At 44.7% G+C, this 21,211-nt stretch overlaps 1 protein-coding gene across 16 annotated transcripts in view; it reads right to left on the bottom strand.

The window, feature by feature from the left end:
* Positions 1–21,211, bottom strand: part of SNX29 (sorting nexin 29) — a 662,332-nt gene that overhangs the window by 205,805 nt on the left and 435,316 nt on the right. For all 16 annotated transcript variants that reach the window (XR_002787578.2, XR_010323633.1, XR_010323635.1 and 13 more), the window contains one exon: positions 3,532–3,648. Coding sequence is in view for 11 of the 16 variants with exons in the window: in XM_064295605.1 (XP_064151675.1) it covers positions 3,532–3,648 (117 nt within the window). In the remaining 5 variants the exon portion in view is untranslated. The remainder of the gene's footprint in view (positions 1–3,531; positions 3,649–21,211) is intronic.

Raw genomic sequence — 21,211 nt, 5'->3', positions numbered from 1 at the left:
CTGGATGCCCCTCTCAGTAGGGCTGGTTCTAGAGTAGTCCAGGACCCTTGGAGCTGGGCAGGGATGGGAGAGACTTGCCTGCTCTCCACCAGCTCAAAGAGGGAAATAGAAGCCAGCACCAGGCCTTCTCCATCCTCACCACTCCACTGTCTTTTTCTCAGCAATGGGGCTAGAGACGTGCTGAAAGGGGCCAGGTTAGATAACGCATAAATCTTTAATTTGGGGCACTGCTTAGAAGGCCACCGCACATAGACCCTAGGGACCTTGCTCATAAGAGCGAAGGATAACACAAGGGATGCTCCCCCGCCCTACAATTCTCTAGATTTAGTGAAGCTTGGGGCGGTTTTTTTGGGGGGGGGGGCAGTAGAGGGGTGGACAGACTTTGCAATCAAATCTGAGTTTGAGTTAGTATACGATAGATACTTACGAAGTGTGTTCCCTCTCAGGGAAACTGTCATTCCCCCAGTTAGAGAAATCCTCAAAGATTTACACGAACTAACACAGAAGGTGACATCAGTGTGCTTCCTTCATATAAGCAAACGGGGTCCAGTGTGACTTGGCACCTCCGATAGTGCTTCTGCAAACTGACATCTATAAGCCTCCTAATGGGAAGTGTACTTCTATAAGGCAGTCTTGTCAAAAAAAAATCCAACCTGGATCTCATCAGGCCAATTTAAACAAAGCCTGAGGATGAAGGAATATGTTAAACACTACCACAGGGTCGAAATCTGTGAAATCCAGACTGGGAAAACCTACAGTACAAAGGATCAAGTTTCTTTTTCAACAAGAAGAAAGAAAAAAGCAAGAAAATAAAGACAGAGGGATGGAGGGGGGATCTACAGGTCAAAAGACATTTAAGAAACATATTACCCAACTACAAAATACAGGCTTCATTAGGATCCTGATTAGATCAAATAAATTGATAAAAATTTTGACATAATTGGAGAAAATTAAACACTTACTGGATATTTGATGATATTAAGAAATGACTGTTAATTTTTAGGTGTGATAATAGTATTGATTATTTTTTAAAGATAAATATTGAAAAAGTTATGAATGAAATCATATGATGGCTTGGATATGCTTCCAAATAATCTGGGTTGGGAAGGGACTGAAGAGAGTATAATGAAGCAAGACTGACCCTAAAGTGATTATTTTTGAAGCTGAGTGATGGGTACATAGGAGTTTAGTGTATGATTCTCTCAGCTTTTACGTATCTTTGAAATTTTCCGTAATACGGTTTTAGTATTAAAAGTCAATATTAAGCCATAGACTGAGAGGACGTACTTATAATGCATGTAACTGAAAAACTATACATATAAAGAATGGCTACAAATCAATAAGAAAACCCAATACGATTCAGTAGAAAAACAGGCAAAGGCTATGAGAAGCAAGTCACAGAACAGGAAACCAAAACGGCCCATAAGAAAATTAAAAGTCAACCTCATTTGTGAGGAAATGCAAGTTAAATCTATTTCACACCTAAAAGTGTTGTCAAGGATGTGGAGAAATAAAAATTCTAGCACATTGATAGAGGTATCATAAATAGCTGCTTTTACTTTATAATAAGGTGATACTCAGTAAAGTTTAAGATGCAATACCCTCCCAATTACAGCAATTTCAGCCTCAGGTGAAAGTAAAAAACACTTGTATAATGGCTCTAAGAAGTGATAATAAAGAACTGCTAACATAAGAAAGCAAGGAGACCTTATGTGTCTCCTAATGGAGAACAGCGTACCAACAATACAGTTACATTATCAACAAAACTAAATCTGGATCCAAGCCTCTCAATTCAAATGCCAATTTGAGAAAATACATGTCAAGTACCACCACACTGATGTGGTCAGCAAAATCCAGATGGTGAGAAACTCTATAAAGCAAATGAACCACTGTCTTCAACAAATAAATCACTAAGAAAAAAATGAGATACCAAAAACCAAACCAAACCCATTGCCGGCGAGTAGATTCCAACTCAGAGCGACCCTAAGGCAGAACCCTATATATTAAAGAAATGTAAGACGTTTATCAACCAATTAAGATATGTACACTTCAAATGGATTCTGATTTTAAAATACATAAATAAATATGAGACAATTGGAAATTCAAATACTGACTGGATGTTTGATAACCTAGAGGAATTACTGGTAATGGTGTGGGGGCGGGGGGGGAGGTATAACCATATGGTGGCTATCTTTTCTTATTTCTTAAGAGATACATACTAAAATGTCTACAGATGAAATGAAACCCAGGATTCGACTCAAAACGTACAGAAGGAACTAAGTGGATATGGGTAACTTGAAACAAAATTGGCCATGACTGGTAACTGTTCAACTTGGTGATGGAAACATATAACGATCCATTGTATTAATCGGGCTCTGTTTGGGTGTTTAACATTTTACATAATAAAAAAAGTTTTAAATGAAGAAGAAACTACTATACACTTACACAAAAGGACATGTGTTAGAATGTCCAGGGCATCATGGTTTATAAGAGCAAAATATTAGAAATAACCTAAATACCTATGAATACAAGACTGCATTATAAATAACTGTGGCATTTAACTCCATAATGAACTCCAGAGCAAAGAAAGTGAATTAACTTGGACAGTGGTTTTCAATCAGTGGTGATTCTGTGCCTTCCCCTCCCGAGGAAACATGTGGAATATCTGTCGACCTTATTGGTTGTCATAAGATAGGGGAGGTGAGAGCTACTGGAATCTAGAGGGTAGAGGCCAGGGATGCGGCTAAATATTCCATAGCGCACAGGACAGAGGCCCCATGACAAGGAATTCTACCGCCCCAAACATCGAGTGCTGTGATTGAGAAGCCCCACACTAGAGTTAAGTGGGATACACCTCAAACCCTAATACTGAAATAAAAACAAAAAGCGGCAAACAGATACGTGCAAGTGCTACCATGAAAGCAAAAGCCAAGGACACAAAGCCGAGACTGCTCACCGCTCATGGAAACTGATCTATGTAATGAGATGTAAAAACATGGAGATGAAGGCTGCACACCAATTTCAGAACAGAGAAAACCTGGGGTTGGGGGAGCACAGGAAATGGGGCTTCAGTAGACTCTGTAAAGATTTTATTCTATTTATTATACACATACTCCCTCCCCACAAATAAAGGAATTTTGGTAAAGGTTGTTTATTGTTGTTAGGTGCTGTCAAGTCAATTTTCATCTCATGGAGAACCTGTGTGTTACAGAATACAACTGCCCCATTGGTTTTGTAGACGGTTAATCTTTCCGGGAGCAGATCATCAGATCTTTCTCTAGAGGAGCTGCTGGGTGGGTCTGAACCACCAACCTTTGAGTTGGCAGCTGAGCGCTTAACTATTACGCCACCAGGGCTCCTTGGATGGTGGGTACATGGATGCACTCTTTCAGTCTCCATACTTTCTAGACCCTTGACGTTGCTAGCAATTTAAAAACTAGACAGCGGGGTTGTGGGCAGCAGAGGCTGGGAAGACAGAGAGTGGGGGTGTGGAGGAGGGCAAGGTGAGACCTTCCTGGGTGGTGTACTCACCGGCCCTCGAAGGTCAATGAGCTCCTGCCTCATCTGTGACACCAGGGTTTCCTTGGCCACCAGGGCTCGGTGCAGGCGCTCGTTGAACTCAATCAGCTCGCCATGCATCTCTGCCACCTGGAAGACACAACACTGAACAGTGAGGACAGGATTCCCCCAATGACCGAGCCTGCCTTCTCTGGACCCTCCGACCGGGACAGCAGACCATAATGTTGCTTACTTGCTATTTAAATCAACAAGCTCATGCAAATCCACCCATAAGGTGACTAAGTTTTTTTATTTGGTTGATTTTAACACTTCAAAGTAAAGAATCCACACTGTTTATGATCAGAACATGACTATAACAGATCATTTCTGGACCTCTAATATTTTATTCTTAATTAATGAACACTTTTCTAGCAAAGGCTTTCTTTTTTTTCCCCCAGGGTTTTTTTTTTTTTGTTTGTTTGTTTATTGTACCTGGGTTTTTTGGGTTTAGATGAAAGTTTACAAAACAAAGTAGCAACTGGTTAAACAATTAGTACACATACTGTTTTGTGACACTGGTTACCAACCCCACAACATGTCAGCACTCTCCCTTTCTCAACCTTGGGCTCCCTGTTACCAGCTTTCCTGTCCCCTCCTGCCTTCTACTCCTTGCCCCTGGCCTGGTGCGCCCCTTTAGTCTCCTTTTGTTTTATGGGCCTGTCTAATCTTTGGCTGAATGGTGAACCTCAGGAGTAACTTCAATACTGAGCTAAAAAGGTGTCTGGGGGCCATACTCTCAGGGCTTCTTCATTCTCTGTCAGCCCAGTAAGTCTGACCTTTTTTTGTGAGTTAGAATTTTGTTCTACATTTTTCTTCAGCTCTGTCTGGGACCCTCTACTGGGATCCCTGTCAGAGCAGTTGGTGGTGGTAGCCGAGTACCATCTAGTTGTACTGAACTCAGTCTGGTAGAGGCCATGGTAGTTGTGGTCCACCAGACCTTTGGACTAATCTTCCCTTGTGTCTTTGGTTTTTTCATTCTCCTTTCCTCCCAATGGGGTAAGACCAGTGGAGTATCTTAGATGGCCAGTAACAGACTTTTAAGACTGCAGATGCTACTCAACAAAGTAGAACGCAGAAATTTTCTTTATAAACTATATGATACCAATCGAACTAGATGTTCCCTGAGACCATGGTCCCCACTGCCCTCAAGAGCAAAGGTTTTCTTTCTGAGTTGTGCCTGCCAAGGATTTCCCTGCTAACAGCACAATCTAGGTAATCCTGACTGTGTCTTTTCATCAGGACCTTGGTTCTGAACCCAAGAAAAAAGAAACAGAGACTAATCAATGATGGCAACAGATGCAATGGCTGCAGCACAATCAGCCTAATCAATGTTGGTGACAGATGCAATGGCTGCAGTACAATCATCTTCACCAGTAAAAACCAGCTGCTGTCAAGTTGATTCCGATTCATGTGACCCTGTATGTGTCAGAGTAGAACTGCTCCATCGGTTGGCAATGGCCAAATTTTTGGAACTAAATTGCCAGGCCTTTCTTCTGTGGTGTTGCTAGGTGGAACTCAAAGCCCCAACCTTTCAGTTAGCAGCTTAATACATTAACCATCTGCACCACCCAGAGACTCCTTTAGCCACTGCTTATTTTATATCCTGATAGATACTATGTGTTTCTCCGTCACAGGAGCCCTATGAGCAGGTACAGGTGACATTATATGAGATAGTTATAAAGTTACTGTGAACACTGAATTAGCCAATGCCAAACCAGCCTTGTTTGACCTCGGCTGGGAACGTGCATGTTGGGTGACTCCAGTTTTATTTTTTGCAGCTCTGCACGTGCACATGTCCGCGAATGACCACAAGAGCACTATGAGTATTGATTTTGGGGTTAAAATTTCAGCAGGTAGATAAATTCACGAATACAGAATCCATGAATAATGAGGATTGGCCATTATTACTTCCATCTCACTAAAAGGGAAAAACATGTCTTAGAAGTTCAAGGAGCTTGCTCAAGGTCATACAGCTAAGAAAGGGCAGCATGGGGGTTCAAACCCAGAAACACACAACACTTCAGAGCCTTGGCTCTTGACCACTGGGGTACATGCTAGGTCCTACCATTCCACTCTGCCCAGCTGGAGGTGGCAGCCCACTGGGGCCTGATGTGAGCACTCCATTATTTCCAAAGCTTATTCAATACTCTTGGCTGTTCCCAAATAGATTTAAAAAAATAGACGTGGCACAGTGGGAGCCCTGGTGGCACAGAGGTTAAAGCACTCCACTGCTAACCAAAAGGTTGGCAGTACAAACCTAACTTGAAATGCACCATGCTAAGTGAAAGAAACCAACCAAACCCATTGCTATTGTGTCGATTCTGACTCATAGCAACTCCGCAGGACTGAGTAGAACTGCCCTGTAGGGTTTCCAAGGAGTGGATGGCGGATTCGAACTGCCGACCTTTTGGTTAGCAGCTGAGTTCTTAACCACGGTGCCACCAGGGCTCCAAAAGATTTATATTGGCCAGGAATTGAAGCTGGGTCTCCCACGTGGGAGGTGAGAATTCTACCACTGAACCACCAATGCAAATTGGTTTAACATTCAACCACTTCAGGAGGTAGCATATGATTGGAAACCAACGGTACTGAAGGAAGAGGTCTAACCTGCACTGAAGGCGCTGGCGAAAAACAAGGCTCCAGGAATTGACTGAACACCAGTTGAAATGTTTCGACAAACAAATACAGCACTAGAAGTGCTCACTTGTCTATGCCAAGAAATTTGGAAGACAGCTACCTGGTCAACGGACTGGAAGAGATTCATATTTATGCCTATTTCAAAGAAAGGTGATCCAACCGAATGCAGAACTTATAAAACAATATCATTAATATCACACGCAAGTAAAATTTTGCTGAAGGTTGTTCAAAAGCGGTTACAGCAGTACATCGACAGGGATGAAACCCTGGTGGTGTAGTGGTTGAGAGCTATGGTTGCTAACCAAAAGGTCAGTGATTCGAATACACTAGGTGTTCCTCGGAAAGTCTATGGGGCAGTTCTACTCTGTCCTATAGGGTTGCTATGAGTTGGAATTGACTCAATGCCAATGGGTTTTTTAACAGGATCAACAGGGAGCTGCCAGGAATTCAAGCCAGATTCAGAAGAGGACACGGAACAAGGGTTATCACTGTTGATACTAGATGGATCCCAGCTGAAAGCAGAGAATACCAGAAACATGTTTACCTGTGTTTCATTGATTATGCAACAGCATTCTACTGTGTGGGTCATAATAAATTATGTATAACATTATGAAGAATGGGTATTTCAGAACATCCAATTGCACTGATGAGGGAACTGTACACAGATCAAGAGACAGTCATTCAAACAGAACAAGGGGATTCTGTGTGGTTTAAAGTCAGGAAAGGCATGCGTCAGTGTTATATCCTTTCACCATACTTACTCAATCTGTATGCTGAGCAAATAATCCGAGCAGCTGGACTATATGAAGAAGAATAGAGCATCAGGATTGGAGGAAGACTCATTAACAACCTGCGTTATGCAGATAACACAACCTTGCTTGCTGAAAGTGAAGAGGACTTGAAGCATTCACTGATGAAGATCAAGACCACAGCCTTCAGTATGGATTACACCTCAACATAAAGAAAATAAAAATCCTCACAACTGGACCAATAAGCAACATCATGATAAATGGGGAAAAGACTGAAGTTGTCAAGGATTTCATTTTATTTGGATCTACAATCAATACTCACGGAGGCAGGAGTCAAGAAATCAAATGACACATAGCATTGGGCAAATCTGCTGCTCTGAAGTGCTAAAAAGCTAAAATGTTACCTTGAAGACTGAAGTGCGCCTGACCCAAGTCATGATGTTTTCAATTGCCTCATATGCATGTGAAAGCTGGACAATGAATAAGGAAGACTAAAGGAGAATTGATGCCTTTAAATTATGGTGTTGGCAAAGAATATCGAATATGCCATGGGCTGCCAAAAGAATGAACAAATCTGTCTTGGAAGAAGTATAACCAGAGTGTTCCTTAGAAGCAAGGATGGCAAGACTCTGTCTCATATATTTTGAACATTTTTTTTTTTTTTTTTTTTTTATCAGAAGGGTCAATCCCTAGAAAAATACATCATGCTTGATAAAGTACAGGATCAGCAAAAAAGAGGAAGACCCTCGACGAGATGGACTGACACAGTGGCTGCAACCATGCGCTCAAACATAGTTATGATTGTGAGGATGGCGCAGGACCGGGCAGTGTTTTGTTCTGTTGTACAGAGGGTAGCTATGCGTTGGAACAGACTCAACGGCACCTAACAACAACAACGTGCCCCACAAAATGCATGCTTAAATAAATGCCACTCACTTCCAAGGAAAGCAGGAGTTTGTTTTGTTTTGTCTTTGTTTCCTTTGGTTTTGCAGTAGGAGCCAGAGTGTTAAGACAATTTTCCATTAGTGCATAAAACATGGAAACCTCCCAGCTTCACGTGGTATTTATCATGAGCTGTCAAAACCCTGGTTCTCTGTTGTAGCCAGAAGTGTGACTTGACCATATCAGACAAAGCCTTCATTTTGCTATGGAATAAAATCAGCTATAACTGAGCAGGCAAAATCTGATGAAATAAATTCCAGCAGCATTAAGGCTACGGATGTTCATTGTTGCTAAGATAAGCTCTGGAACTCTGATTTTTCACATCACATATTTGTACTTAAAGCCCTTAATGTAAATAGCTTTCACCTTATGGTTTCATAAACCATACTGAGCTTACTGTTTCTCAAATAACTATTTCCAAACTCTACTATGTTGTTGTTCGGTGCCACCGAGTCTGCTTCAATTCATAGCGATTTATGTACAACAGAACAAAACACTGCCCTCTCCTGCGCAATCCTCACAATCGTTGTTATGTTTGAGCCCATGGTTGCAGCCACTGTGTCAATCCATCTAGTTGAGGGTCTTCCTCTTTTTCACTGACCCTCTACTTTACCAAGCGTGATATCCTTCTCCAGGGACTGGGTCCCTCCTGATAACATGTCCAAAGTATGCGAGACAGTCTCACCATCCTCGCTTCTAAGAAACATTCTGGCTGTACTTCTTCCAAGACAGATTTGCTCGTTCTTCTGGCAGTCCACGGTATATTCAATATTCTTTGCCAACAACATAATTCAAAGGTATCGATTCTTCTTCCGTCTTCTGTATTCACTGTCCAGCTTTCACATACATATGAAGAAACTGAAAACACCATGCTTGTGTCAGGGGCACTTTAGTCCTCAAAATGACATCTTTGCTTTTTAATTCTATTGTAACTAGAAATAAATTGAAGACTCAGAGAGTGCCTTGGAAGAGGAATCTGAGATCACAAGTAGTTCCCACTATCATAAAAATAAAACCAGACTGCACAACAGTTATGCCTACTAGAATTTCTACTGGGCTCTGAGGGCACTTACGGGTCTCATCTGACCTTCATTCCTTATTTTCTACAGCAAAGGAGAATCACTGCGGGTAGGATATATGGAAAAGAGGTGCCCTCCAATCCAGACCCCAATAGAGTGATCTTCCCAAAGTAACATATTATTACCTGCTGTTTACATGCTTCCATGCTTCCCACTGCCCTAAGGATAACACCCAAACTCCTTCAAGCTCTGGCCCCAATCTCTGTCCAATGCCATCTCCCACTGCTCTGCCCCTCACTAATGTCACTCTAGCCACATAGGTCCTTTCTGTTTGTTTCACAAACATGCCAAGCTCTAGAAAGTACCGCTGTAGACAACAGGTAGAAAGGCACACTGAGTAGCGGAAACTGCATGTGCAAAGGCCCTGAGGTTAGCAAGGAGGCAGTTGAGAGAGGTGGATTTGGACTCGGGCTTTTGCAAAGTTTAGCTGGGCTTTATCACTTACTAAACTGTGCTCTGGTACAAATCATTCAATCTCTATGAGGATTAAAAACTTTGAGGATGAAATAGTCACTTCATTCAGTAGGCTCTGCACTACATCTCACAGGTGGTAAATGATTAATGAACGAGAGCTGGTTTTAATATTAAGAGTTGGTGCCTGGGACGGGTGATCATAGAAGGGGACATGAAGGAGGAGGGGGTCAGGCAGGTCTCCAGGGACCAGATGAAAAAGGACCATATGTGCCCTACCAAGGAGATGAGACAGCTATGGGTAGAGATTCACAAAGCAAGAATTGCTAACCATTTTTCTAGGAGCTGGGGAGCCGGGAAACAGACAGGTCCCCTCCTTTGCCATGGAGTCATGAAATTCACATCTTAGTGGCTAGACAAATGATGACAGAGGGAAGACAGTGTCAGAGACGGCCTCTTCAAGAGATGACATGGAGGAGTTGAAAACCTCATCAGGGACACAGGTCGGGCAGCCTCCTGTGGCAGATTCGTGCCCTGAATCACCACTAGGTACTCACTGTGTTCCAGCACCATCCAGGCTCAGGGCCAGGCTAACAGTCTGATGCATTTCTTTTGACTACAGTAGTTACATTTTCAAAAAATTCATAGGAAGATAACTAAGGAGGAGGTGCCACTTGACAACACTAATTATAGTGACAACGCAAAAGCAAATGCCAGGTGGCGGTGCACTGACCAGGGCTGGTAAAGCTGCAAATGCAGACCAACGTGGGCCAGGGTTGGGAATGGAACCTGCGCTCCCTTGGAGGCTGGAGAGCCATGCTGGCCAGGCCCAAGGAGAAGATGTGGTTCCTGCATTGGGCTGGGAAGGTATACAACACTTCAGTTAATAAGTTAATAAAGGTACAAATGCTAATCAGTCGCCATTTGGATTTCATCCTTTAGGGTGAGGAGAAGAAGGTAGAAAGCTTTAAGAAGTTTAAGTTTCAAGGCTGTTCGGCCACATACATCAAGCTTTTAAAATCAGTCATTCACCTCTGGCTTGGCAAATCACTGCTGGAGAGTTATCCGGCCTCTCTACCTGCTTATGTGCTCAAAGCGTGAGTAAAGCTCCACATGGCTGGAACCTACCTACATGCCCCTCAAAAGGAGCTGGTTCAATACATCACGGTCCTTTCACTCCAACTGCCGCCTTGGCAGACATCATTAATCAGTCATTGCACTCCCTCCTCAAGGAGATACCCAGGCAGCCACAACCAATCAATCAGTGTGTTGGCCTACAAAACGACATCTATTTGGTATCCCTGGCATGCAAAAGGGAGAAAGGTGTCATAGAAAAGGTGACATTTGAGTTGGGCTTTGGAGCTTCAGGAGACTAAGCAATCCCTTCCAGCTGGAGCATCAGGGAAGGTGATCACTAAAAAAAATGTGGCTGTGAAAAAGCTTTTAAGGCTGTAAAAAATCACAGGAATTATCATAATTACCCTCCAATCACAAAAGGATTATAAAAAACAAAAAACACCTCTAGCATTTCCTCTCCTATCAGAATGTCTCTATCTAATCACATTCAAGAAAATCACCTTCGCCCTCTGTTGGCTAATCAATTAGATGCTTTCTGATTCATTAGACCAAGATACCCCCTACATTTCAAGAGCAACTGAGGCTTTGGTGGTCATATGCCCAAGCCCTCCAAAACGCTCACTTAGATGCTTCACAAGCTAAGATTTTTAAATCTCATGGGTGTGTGTGTGTGTGTGTGTGTGTGTGTGTGTGTGTGTGTGTGTGTGTTCCACTGGGTCTGGAATCACTTTCTGTGATGATTACATACTGTACCTACCTGTTGCCATGGGCCAGAATCAACTCCACAGCACCCAAAAACAACGAAGTTTAAAAAAAAAATCTATCCAGTGCCTTAACATACTTCTGGACACCAATTATGTGCCAGGCATTTTATGTGCATCACCTACATCTGAAGGAACCCTGGTGAAGCAGTGGTTAAGCACTTGACTGCTAACCTAAAAGGTTAGTGGTTCAAACCTACCAGCAGCTCTGTGGAAGTAAAGACCTGTTGGTCTGCTCCCATAAAGATTACAGCCTCGGAAGCCCTATGGGGCAGTTCTCCTCTGTCCTGTAGGGTCGCTGTGAGTCAGAATTGACTTGACGGCACAACAACAATATGTCCATCATCTCATGAAATCCTCACAACCCTCCTGCAGGGCAGACAGGCCTGCCTGATGAGTGACAGCATCAGCTCAGAGACTTGAGGTTATTACCCTCAAGCGTCAGAGTCAGGAAGTGACAGAGTGGGGATCTAAACCCACACTAGAAGGCCCCACTGTCTGCTCTTAACACTCCATCAAAACTCTGGGCGGTGGAAAGTGACCCCTTCAGTGGGAGTCAAAGGAGATAAAGTCTGGAGGGAAAGCAGCAAGGTGGGCAGTGGCTCCATAGCCAAGCTCACCATTAGCCCTTTGGAGGGTCTCTGAAAAATGCAGATTCCTGGATCCCACAACCAGCAATTCTGATTCAATGGGCTGGAGTGCAGAGGTTCAAAGCAGTTCTTTTTAAAGGCCCAGTGACCGTGATGATCAATCAGATCTGGGAACCGCTGGCAAGGAGAAAAGGGAAAGCAGAGCACAGACTTAGGTGTGAACTGCAGCGGGGCCATTCTCTAGCTATGGAAACATAGTTTTTCCGTTCATTGTTTGTAAAATAGGGATGTCACAAAACCTCCTCCACTTGTCAGCTTTCAACTTCTTCAGAACTTCCACTGATATGAACAAAACCACAGCCACAGAAAAACTGCATCAGCCCTGTCTGCCACCAACAAATGGCAGTAACTGTCACACACAGCCTGTGACTGGTAATGGTTTAGCAAGTTAACCCATTGCTGTCAAGTCAATTCCAACTCATAGTGACCCTACAGGACAGAACAGAACTGCTCCATAGGGTTTCCAAGCCTGTCAATCTTTACAGAAGCAGACTGTCACATCTTCCTCCTGTGGAGCAGCTGATGGGTTCAAACAGTTAACCTCCTGGTTAGCAATGGAGCACTTAACCACTATGCCACCAGGGCTCTTTAATGTCACAGCAAGTTAGCCTACAATAAAAACCAGCTGCTGTAGTGATACGTTCTGTCTCACGGCGACCCCATGAGTGTTGGAACAGAATTGTGCTGTACAGGGTTTTCAAAGCCTAATTTTTAAGAAGTAGATATCCAGGGCTTTCTTCCAAGGTGCCTCTGGGTGGACGCAAACCTTCCATCTTCCAGTTAGCAGCTGACCACGTTAACCACTGGCCCACCCAGGGATTCCTAGTCTACGACAGCACTGCTCAGAAGAGGGTCCACGAACTGCTACCAGTCTGAGACAAGGCAAGGACAGAAACAAAGTAAGCAGTGGGAAATGCCTAAAGCAATTTGATAATGCCAGACATTTCGTAATTTTCTTCGCTTTTTTGGTATTTTACAAAAGAATGAGTCTGCAATGAATTGGAAATCTAAAAGAAGCAAACAAAAAATACTGGTTTTTCATCACAGAAGTTTGACAAATAAAAACACACACGCTGTGTTTGAAGCAATGTCTTGCATTAATAACCATAAAAAACGATGAATAATAATTATGAAAAAAGACAAATTATGACCATCTTTAGATAAATGTTTTAAGAGTTGAAAAGAAAAATAACATAGAACCAACGGTGTCAATACCGGTTGCTCTTGAAGAGTGTTAGTTCAGGCTTGAAAACTAAGAAAATCAGGAGCTTAACCTGAAAGAGCGCATGTCTAGACCTAGCCCAGGACACAGAATCATGGGAAATCCTCAAAACACCATAGTTAGCATCAATCTCTTTGACTCTGGCACTGCTGCAGGTTTCACACAGTTGCCTTTTCATGCCCTTTTACTAGAGTACGGAGGTGAGGCTCAGAGACAGAGCAAAAGCCCAAGGTCACAGAGCTAAAGAGTTAGAGTTGAGATTTCAGCCCCAGTTGAGCCTTCAAGGCAATGGATAAATAACCCTGGAAGAGAAGTACTGTGCCTGTCTGAAAGCAGAAGAAACCTAGGCTCTGGGAGGAAAGTGACCTGTGAAGCCATTCAGTTTATTCCTTAAGAGGGCCAGGAGCAGGGTACCTGTTTTCAAATCCAATGCTCTCTGCTTCTCCACTGGAGACCAGGAGACTCTCAAAAGCAATGAGAAATGGGGAACTATTTCATAAACTGAGGTTCTCTCCCTATGGAAGGGGCGATGATGACAGTGGGGAGGAGGGGTGACAGGGCAGGTTCAGGGAACACACTCTGTGCCAGGACTGCCACACATGGTCCACCATGACTACCACACCTGCTCCACCACCACTGCCGCACGTGCTCCACCACACTGCCGCACGTGCTCCACCACCACTCCCACACGTGCTCCACCAGGACTGCCCAGAACTGCTGTGCTCCACCATGGCTGCCGTATGTGCCCCGCCATGGCTGCCGTACGTGCCCCACTAGGACTGCCATACATGCCCTACCGGGACTGCCATACGTGCTGCCCATAAATTACCCCATTCTGGCCCTACAACTCCCCTAGGAGGTAAGTGCTATTACTGTCCCTGATTTTACAGGAGAGGAAACTGAGGCACAGAAATGGTAAGCAATCTACCCAAGGCCACATCAGGATGTAAGTAGAAGAACTGGGATTCAAACTCCCAAGTCCATGCCCTTGACCTCACCCTTTTATGCTGCCTCTCAGATACATTATCACCTGTGCTGAGGCGGGGTTCTCCAGAGACCAGCAGGACAGCGGACGGCCTGGAAGAGGTAATGACCCCAGGACCGGACTGCGAGCAGCACAACCGCCAGTGGCCATCATCAGCAGGTACAGCAAGAGAACCATCTGGGCTCTGGCTGCTCCCACTGCCCCCGAGCCTCCCAAGGCCCAGCCTGCTTGTCACAGGCAACTTTACAAACACTCGCCTCGGGTGGCCCTGGCAGCACGTGAAGGAGCACCCACAGTAAGGAAGAACCTCAGCAAAGGTAGAGCCTGCCTAGATCTGAGCTCAGGGTCCAAAGGAAAACCCCAGGAGCTCCCTGGCAGCCAGAATGAGTCTTCCTTAAAATGGCTTTTGCCTCATGGGAAGGCATTTTGGAAATGAAAGAGTTTCTAAATGAACATTTTTTAAAATCTTTCTAAATGAAAATTCCAACATGAAGACATTTCAGGGGAAGGTCCGGTATTACTTCCAGGTGGTCTACATCAAGAACAGGAAATTAAAGAGTGGTGAGCATGGAAGTCAAATCCAGGTCCTGTCTACTCACTGCTGTGTGACCTTGAACCAGTAACTTCACATCCTTGATTCTTGATACCTTATTTGTAAAAGAGGATGTCACCTCCTATTGTACAGGGTTGTCACGAGAAACGAACAAACAAACATAATACGGTTCAGGTAACTGTCCAGTGCTGAAGGATACTTAAGTAATCGTAATAAGCACTTCCTACCCAGCCTAGCCACTTTACACATTAGCACCTATGAGAAGCCTGAGAGGCAGAGATTTATCCCCATTTTACAGGCAAGGAAACTGAGGCTCAGAAAGGTGAAGCAATTGTCCAAAGTCACCAAGTCTGCAAGGAGGAAGCTCAGTCTGGCTCTAGGACTCACAGCTCTATGACTCCCACCTTCCCATTCTCTGCAGTTTCTTTCTTCCTTCTAGTCCCTCTTTTGCTTAATTCTGCAGTGTGTGAAAACTGATCCCGGGAAGTTGCTGGGCCTTGTCCTGAGGAGGCAGGAGCATTGGTATCTTGGGACCAATGGTCCTCGATGTCACCTCATGAAGCTGTCTGAGTGACATGATCATACAAAGCCCACGAGGCAGGTCCATGCTAAAGTGCCACTCAGATACGCTGTGCTGTCTCAGCCTACGGAGCCCCTAAGATAAGTACAGGCTTGTAAGTAAACCCTGGCGATAACTTCACACTTAAAAGAGACTTCCTAATTGTCTCTGTAACAAGCTCCTCCGTGCTCGGAACACTGAGTTGGAGAGAAGTAATACTTAAAACCGTTTGGCTGAGATTACGGTTTAATGGAGAGAAAAACACCCAGAACTCACAACAGCTCAATTAAGAACGACATGCCTCTGAGACACAGATGTGTAGGTAACTGTTACAGCTATGTCACGGAGCCGCTGAGTCCCAGTCCCTAATGTTGCTCCTTGTTTCTGGTGACACGTAACCTTTCGGAGAACACACAAGGCAAGCCATGGAGAAAGGTCGCACAGAGCAGCAGCTGCTAACGGCCCAGATAACACCTCTTCCTCCAGCCTTCTGTTAATGGCCCTTAAAGAGCAAAGGCAAAATTTACAGAAATTACAACAAAAAAGACCAGTTGACGCCTTCTTGGTGGTTGCTTGAGACAAATGAGCAATGACAGAAGGAAAAAAAACAAAACCCAACCGGGAGTTTCAGCCCTGTGCTAAAAGACGTATCCACAACAGAAGAACAGCGCGGAGGCATTTACACAGCTGCTCAGATTTCTGAATAGGCTTCCATCAGTTATCACTCACCCTGATGGAGCATCACGGGGTAGGCCATGTGGCAGAGTGGTTTCGGTGTAACCTCTGGAGCCAGGTGGCTAGGGAGTAAAACCCACCTTCCTCATGACTAGCTGTGACCTTGGTCAAGTGACCACACCTCACATCCATAAAATGAGGCTAATAACAGTGCAAATTTCACAGAAGGTCGTGAGGTTTAAATACGTCAATACATTAGGAGTGCTTAGCACGGGGCTTGGCCTACACAAAGTCATCCATGAATGTTGGCCATTATCATCCCATTAACCAGGAGCCAAGAGAAACAGCCAGTGTGCCGGTCCTGTGGATTCTATACCATTAATCCCTCTTGGATCTGTCCCTGCCGCTCCATCCCCACTGCCAGGGCCTTGGCTCCACAGCATCCCCATCTCCCACCTGGACAAGCATAACAGCCCCCAGGTGCCATGCTGCCCCTCCTGATAACCTCTCCCACCCCCAACCTGATGCTCAGGTGGCCCTTTAAAGCCCAAACCAGATGACATCCATTCTCTACTCAGACCCTTCAATCATGTTTACAAATAACGTGATATCATGTCTGTGATTTGCTTCAAAATAATATGGGGGTGGGGAGCTAGTGGGTGGGGCAAGCATGGAATAGGATTGCCCTTGGGTTGATGGCTGGTGGGGGCTGAGTGGGGCTGTGTAATGGGCACATGGAAGTACATTATACTATTTCATCTACATTCAAATTTCTCCATAATGCAAGGTTTAAAAAAAGATCCCTGAATGGCTTCTCACTAATTTACTTCCTTGGCATGGCACACAAGCAGTGGGTGGAGGGGAGAGGCGAGAGAGGGAGGACAGAAGAAAATTCAAAGGCAATTCAAAGCAAGGGCTGACAGTGACCAAGTGAGAACACCTTCTGCCCTCCACTTCCCAGCACACCTCCTAATATCCCACCCAGTTCAAAGCTTAGCTTGCATTTCAGTTTCTCTCCCTCCCCAACTCCTTTGATCCATCCACCCATCTTCTCCACAAATGGCTCTTCATCAGTACTAGCAACAACAGCTGTTACTATTTTCTGAGCACTTACTACATGTCAAGCCACCAGAGCCACAAATAAAGGGAGCCCTGGTGGTACAGTGGTTAAAGCAGCTTGGCTGGTAACCAAAAGGTCAGCAGTTTGAGTCCACAAGCCGCTCCGTGGGAGAAAGATGAGGCAGTCTGCTTCCCTAAAGATTTACAGCCTTGGAAACCCTATAGAACAGTTCTACTCTATCCTATCGGGTCACTATGAGTTGGAATTGACTCGATGGCAGTGGATTTGGCTTGGTTTTATACAAATTAAGAAAATGGTGTGCCCTCTGAGTGGTCCCAGAGCCCTGGCTCAGTGAGTGGAGCACAGCTGGATACAGCTCCCACTGATGCCTAGAGCCAAACATGCATGTGCACTGTACAACCTGCACACAGCAACCTTAGACACTGAGCTAGGTGCTAGTATTGCTCTTGTTTTACAGAGGAGGAAACTGAGTACAAATGAAGCTAGATCACTTGCCTATGATCACAAAAAGACAGTAAACAGCTGCAACAGCTGATACTCAGACCCAAGCTCTTTTCATTACACAAAGCTCCCGTAGAAAGAGGTGTGGCATTGCTGTGGCTGGCCTTCATCCACCCCAGCAGACAATGCTATCTCTGGGCAGCGTGTACAGTCTCCCAGGGTCCTGGCATGAGCATAGGATCTCACCTGACTCCACAAGTCTCACTTGGGATTGCTGCCAGCATTGCCACCAAAATCAGACACTTCCAGGGCTGAGTTCTGCTCCATCAATTATGGCAGAATCAGTGGAAGAGAAAGGAGAAAGGCTCCACTCTGTCAACACAGCATATAATGTAGTTTACCTGGCATCATACAATGGTTGTAATCATAACCCATTATAAGTACAAAACACTAGGCTAGGCTAGGCTGGCAAAAATGGGTCAAGAATTGCTTTAAAAGGCTCTACTGGCCTCTCCTTTCAAAACCATCACTGTTACTGCTGGCTCTCAGAGGACAGCTATCGATTTTCAAGGATCCTGGAGTTGGAAGACAGCTCAGTGTTGGCCTCATCAGCCTCCCCAGCACAGAAAGCCTTCTCCAGCCTGCTGGGCAGCAGCTGAAGAAGAGGAGGAAGAGCAGAAGATGATGCTACCATCATTAAGAGTAAACACTGACTGATCTGGTTCTTAACACTTTATTTGTATTAATTAATTCATACAGCAACCTTATGAGGCCAAGCCATGGCTATCCCTGTCTTTGGAAACTCATCTTCAGTATCTGAAATTTTTAAGATTTATTCATCATTCACTCACTCACTAAGTATCTACTAGGCATCTACAACTTACCAAGCCTTCTTCTAAGCACTTTCGGATATAGCAGTAAACAAAAGACAGAAAAATCCCTGCCCTCATGGCCCTGTTGTTGTTGTTAGGTGCCATCGAGTCAGTTCTGACTCATAGTGACCCTATGTACAACAGAATAAAACACTGCCTGATCCTGTGCCATCCTCACAATCATTGCTATGTTTGAGCCCATTGTTGGAGCCACTCTGTCAGTCCATCTTATTGAGGGTCTTCCTCTTTTTCACCAATGCTTTACATGACCAAGCATGATGTCCTTTTCCAGCAACTGGTCCCTCCTGATAACGTATCCAAAGTATGTGAGAAGAAGTCTCGCCATCCTCACTTCTAAGGAGCATTTTGATTGTACTTATTCCAAGACGGATAGGTTTGTCCTTCCAGCAGTCTGTGGTATATTCAATATTCTTCGCCAATACCATAATTCAAAGGCATCAATTCTTCTTCAGTCTTCCTTATTCACAGTTCAGCTTTCACATGAGCCAACTGAAAACACCACGGCTTGGGTCAGGTGCACCTTAGTCCTCAAGGTGACATGGCCCTACATTACAGCTACTGGCCCATCTAACAAAGGAGGAAATAGAAGAGGCCTGTAGAGTTCACTCCTAGTGAAAGCTAGTAAACAGAGGACTTGGGATCTGAACCCTGAGCCTGAGCTCACAACCACCATGCTGTACAATCCTCTCGGCCCTGAGGTCAAGAACACTGGCATGAAGTTCCTCTCTATATGAGGACAGATATGCCTCCCTGGCACTTCTGGAACTACTGGTCCATTTCATTCACCTATCAGTCATTCATTCACATTTCTTCATTCATTCAACCAAATTTTCTGAGCAGCTGTGGCCTGGTACTGTCCTGGGCACTGGACATCAGTGGTGACCTGGACCTTGTCCCTGCCCTCAAAGAGCTCCCTGACTCCTGGGAATTCACAAGCTGAACAGCTCCCAAACAGCGTGGCAAGTGGCCCAGCTGGAGCGCATCCAGGTCCCTGGATGCTGGGAGGAGAAGTGCCTGTCCAACATGGGAGGACAGGGAGGGCCTCAGAAGGGGTTACGTTAAGATGTGGCTTGAAGGGGAGGAAGAGGTTAGGCAGCACAAGGCAGGAGAACAGGTTCAAACCCAGGCCCGCCACTTCCAAGCCCTGCCGTGTATCTGTCCTGTCTCCTCAGCTATGAAGTGGGGAGCCGTCACGCTGAGCGGGGGCGCTAGTGGGACAATCAAATGCGATAAGAATGGACTTGAGCATGCTCAGTCTGGCACATAATCCAAGCTCGCCACAGGGCAGCTTATTATTATTCCTGAGAGCCGGTGGCCAGACCCAGGGAGTTATATAACATGGAGCATCTAACACTAGCTCCCCAATCCAGGAGTTCTCCAGAAAATATTTCACCTTAAAGTGCTGTTTTTATATTTATTGTGCAGGGTGCTGAAAGCCCAGAATTTCATATAAAGATGTAAATTCTGAAATTATGTAGCCTTTGTCATACTGTAACGTCCTCCAAGTATCAGGAGAGGCTGGTGTGGATTTTTAATCATATTCCTTAGGAAGGATATACAGAACCTCCTGAATATTTCAAACACAGCTCTATAAATTATGTCTAAGTTTCAAAGGAAAGACAGTAAATGAAAAACATTAAATTTTATGAGTATCGAAAATGTTTTTCTCCCTCGAGAGTCCCTTTCTCATACCAAACACCACTTGCTTAAAGCTGAGAAGAGCCCCTTCAAGTAATGGCCAGCTGCTTCTTCCAGAAGGAGTACACATTTATTCATGCCAAGTAGTAATTTGTGGGCACAAACACCTGTACTGAAGGAAGATTGTACTCATCTATAAACAGTTGGTATGGGGCAGTGGTTAGGAGGATGAACTTGGAGCTGGATGGCCAGGACCCCATGCCACTCTGTCAGTTACTTATCATGTGACCTTGGGCAAGCCACTTAACCTTTCTGGGCCTCGGTGTCTGCAGGAGTAAAATAGTGGGTGATTAGAGCGCTTTTATCACAGAGTAGCCATGAAGATTAAATAAGGTAGTATGTAATTGTTGTTAGCTGCCGTCTAGTCAGCTCTGACTCACGGCGACCCCGTGCACAACAGAATAAAACACTGCCCAGTTATGCACCATCCCCGTGGTGGGTTACAGATCAGACTGTTGTATTCTATAGGGTTTTCATTGGCTGATTTTTGGAAGTAGATCATCAGGCCTTTCTTCCTAGCCTGTCTTGGTCTGGAAGCTCTGCTGAAACCTGTTCAGCATCATAGCAACATGCAAGCCTCCACTGACAGACAGCTGGTGGCTGCACATGAGGTACACTGGCTGGGAATCGAATCCAGTTCTCCACAGACATAGCTAAAAAACCAAACCAACCCCGCTGTCGTTGAGTCGATTCCAACTCAGAGCAACCTTAGAGGACAGAGTAGAACTGCCCCATAGGGTTTCCAAGGAGTGGCTGGTGGATTCAAACCGCCATCCTTTCGGTTAGCAGCCATAGCTCTCAACCACTGCGCCACCCGGGCTCCCATACACAACTAGTGCTTAGTAAATGTTACTGTGACTCCAATTATTACAGCCACAATTAACACACTAGAATGTGTACATCTCTAAAATTTCTTTAAGCCCCACGGTCAACACAATGGAAAGGCAAGATGTGATGTTTAAACAAAAAATGAAAGTTAAAGACACGCAGACAGGGTTTAAATCTGGGACCATGCATTACTGGTTTTGACCCATGAATAGGACCAGCTATTATTTCTATACAGAAGCAAGGCTCTAAATATCCCTCAGCCTCACTGTTTCACCTGCAAAATGGAAATCACAATCCCTCAAAGGGTACTGGGATTGGCCCTCAGCAGGCATTTCACAAATATCACTTAACTGTCTTGCTTCCACACAGGGTTACAGGAATAAACCTTTTTCTCTGGGTCACTGCACCCCCA

This window comes from Loxodonta africana, chromosome 12 (genome assembly GCF_030014295.1).
Source record: "Loxodonta africana isolate mLoxAfr1 chromosome 12, mLoxAfr1.hap2, whole genome shotgun sequence".
In the NCBI taxonomy this organism is placed as follows: Eukaryota; Metazoa; Chordata; class Mammalia; order Proboscidea; family Elephantidae; genus Loxodonta; species Loxodonta africana.
This window is presented reverse-complemented; position numbering and strand designations above follow the sequence as displayed.